The sequence below is a fragment of the Ptiloglossa arizonensis genome, chromosome 5 (genome assembly GCF_051014685.1).
Source record: "Ptiloglossa arizonensis isolate GNS036 chromosome 5, iyPtiAriz1_principal, whole genome shotgun sequence".
In the NCBI taxonomy this organism is placed as follows: domain Eukaryota; kingdom Metazoa; phylum Arthropoda; class Insecta; order Hymenoptera; family Colletidae; genus Ptiloglossa; species Ptiloglossa arizonensis.
The window spans coordinates 10,253,107-10,255,974 of record NC_135052.1 but is presented as its reverse complement, the minus strand read 5'-3'; the positions used below and the strand labels follow the sequence as shown (position 1 = coordinate 10,255,974).

General features: G+C 35.1%; 1 protein-coding gene across 1 annotated transcript; it reads right to left on the bottom strand.

Moving 5' to 3' along the window:
• Positions 1 to 620: 620 nt before the first annotated feature.
• Positions 621 to 2,474, bottom strand: LOC143147431 (uncharacterized). Its single transcript, XM_076312678.1, has 6 exons — positions 2,279 to 2,474; positions 2,002 to 2,213; positions 1,855 to 1,953; positions 1,211 to 1,276; positions 884 to 975; positions 621 to 792 (listed from the first exon to the last, which is right to left on the bottom strand). Exons 1-6 carry the CDS (start codon positions 2,472 to 2,474, stop codon positions 621 to 623), a joined length of 837 nt encoding a protein of 278 aa, XP_076168793.1.
• Positions 2,475 to 2,868: the final 394 nt, after the last annotated feature.

Sequence of the window (2,868 nt, the reverse complement as noted above, 5' to 3'; positions counted from 1 at the left end):
GACGAAATAAAGTTGCAACAATAGGCGCTCGTCTGCGAGTTTGATTCAATTACCACTCAATTTACAAATTTTTCTATTGATTATAAGTTTTGTGAAAATCCAACGATTCACTATTTTTGTAAAATTCCTTACAATGTACAAAAGTTTCGCTTGTTAATTCAAACGGCATTGTCCGTTTAATCGTTCAATTGTAGAACGTGAACATTTCTATGATACGAATTAGGAAAAGGAACTTCTAAGTACGCTGCTTCAGAGCCTAACACCTGTAGTTTTAAGAGAACGCGACGTCGAGTGTGAATCGTGTAACTAAGATGTTTCATTTAAGTTTGGATTAAGTTATACTTTAGGTAATTATGTAAGCGAGTGTTAGATCGTTAAAAAGAAGTCAGACCTTGTGTAACATTTATTTATAGTTTCATTTACGTTATGATTTTATTACTAACTATTTTGTGTAAATACAAGGTATCCCACCAGAAACAGGCCATCGGATTATCTCCTTCAATTCCGACGTATATGAGAGAATGCATCAAAACGTAATTTGAATGGATTTGAAGAACGAGTATGGGTACATGGGAAATTTAATCTCATCAAAAGTTTCACAGTAGAAACTTTTATGGTGTTCAAGTTTGCCGGAGCGCTTCTGTCATGTATATTACATAAGCTGCCATCATGTAATCGTTAATCGTACGGCGTATTGTCCATCCTTGGTAAAATCCTTCGGGGGCTAGCGTCCACGTTGTTAAAAGGTAAGGGTAATTCGCTACGAATGCATAATTGTTACCTACTGTATATCTAAAATACATGTACACGTATATATTTGATTAATACGGTGTACAACGCTAAACGAAACCGTGACAAGGCTCTTCAAAGTCGTCATACTTACGAGAAATACGCACTGACAAAGATCCAGATGTAAGTGCGATTGGGTGCTTGCAATACTATCCGAGAGACAGTGGTAATATTTTGAAACGGTGGCTGGAATCACAAGCAGACAAATATATTTCAACTTCGAGTTATTTTATTTAGCTTACTTCGTTTGCGGAGAAACGAATAAATTTTGAATAATATCGTGGGATAGAGGAAAGAAAAACGGACAGCGAAACATTGGTTAATATGTGATTATAACAATAAATATATAATCCATAAGAAATTGTAAATAAAAGATCGAAATAAGGGCAATCATGAAGTATTACGCAAGATTCGATGATACTATTTGTGCGATTATATTTCGCAGATTACTTCTATTCGATGCACTATTATTGTTTTCATCATCCATCTTTTATATGCAGTATACATGTTCGCATGGTGTTAACAAAATTTCCTTAAAATTAACTAATATTACAGACGCTTCGTGTGATATAGTCTGTTAAAAAAGAATTCAAGACCAACAGAACATTTAGTATTGAAAAAAGGAGTTTATTCAAAAACCGATGAAATCGCTCCTTTTCTATGGATTTGTTTAAAATTTTTCATGTTGAAAAAATGTCCTTCTAAATTTATGGAGATGTTGCAACAGAAGGTGAAACACGCCAGGTACTGCCTGACGAAAAAATAGAAAAAAATTGCTGCTTTCAGAGGGTATGCAGTTTTTACGGATTATAATTACTTTGCCCGAGTTACATCCACTTCTTTAATTTATTCGACTAGAGAAATGCATATTTCGCGTTAATCGCTGTAGCAAAAATATTCAGTTTCTAAATTAAAAGCGTGTTTCGATTCTGGTAACAACAATAACTTGTTTACTTTTTCAACAACAAACACAATATATTGTAACATAAAATAAATAACAAGGTCTCGAGATGGTCATCGATCTATGTCGACTATTTAAATTTTCTTAATCGCGTTTTGTTCAACTTTGTAAGTATTATAAACCTTTACAGTCCCAAATCGTTTCACAACCCTCTGTAGAATAGCATACCTTAGGTTTCTTCGCCCAAACTCGCTATAATTAGACTACATAGGAAATTTCGGGAGATTTTAATATTTCATAAAAACGAGTACTTGTGGTTGCATCGCTGTGAACTTGTACAATCTGACCGCATCGAGAATTGATAAGCTAGTAATAATACAGGCACCAATGATATGGTATTCATGATGGCAATAGAGAGCATAGTGTATACTGGCCAGGCTCAGAGTGCCAAGGAGTTCGTCTAAATTGTTAATTCTTCCCCTGTTTCGTTTCTCCTCGAGTTCCATCATGACTGCATCAAGAGCTAGAACATGAAAACTATGTTATCACCAGGGATAACACGAAATGCATGAACGGCGCTCGACTTACTGTACTGTTTAAAAAATAGTTTATACACAAGAACGAACAAGGATCGCGCGCCGATCGTCACAATACCGGTACAGGCGCATACAAAATGAGGGAAAAGTCTGTGATACCGATTGTAAGAGTGTCTTATCAGAATGTAGATGCAAGAACCACATGTTAGCAATAAATACGAGCACGATAAAACGGATTCTAATATCATAGCATCGTATTTAATATGAAATAAAAATAGAAATTAGGTCGATGGCCGAATGTTTCGTAGTTCGGTGTTGAGATCGTTGAATGTCGAAGAAAATTGTAACGAGCCGTTCAACAATTAATATTTAACGTAATTGTTAAATATGTAAATTTATTGAGAAATAAAGTTTTAATTCTATTCCATTATTAACCTACGCACAATCCTCGTGAATAATTCACTGTCGTGTTAAAGCGTGATATTGTTTAGAAACGTATCGATACTTTGCGACACTAATGCGTTTGGAGTCGGTTATCGATGTCTCCTGTATCGATCGAATGGAAACGCGATGAAATATCTTGGCGTGATAGTTTCCTTTGACACGATGCATCAAAATAGGTTTGACAAGCATGCGTTAGGA

Bases quoted from the DNA above. Each gene is read 5' to 3' on its own strand.
- LOC143147431 (XM_076312678.1), bottom strand. From the start codon at position 2,474: ATGATATTAGAATCCGTTTTATCGTGCTCGTATTTATTGCTAACATGT. The intron at 2,214-2,278 runs GTAAGTCGAGCG...TTCATGTTCTAG, and splicing joins ACTATTTTTTAAACAGTACA to CTCTTGATGCAGTCATGATG. The intron at 1,954-2,001 runs GTACTCGTTTTT...TTTCCTATGTAG, and splicing joins TCACAGCGATGCAACCACAA to TCTAATTATAGCGAGTTTGG.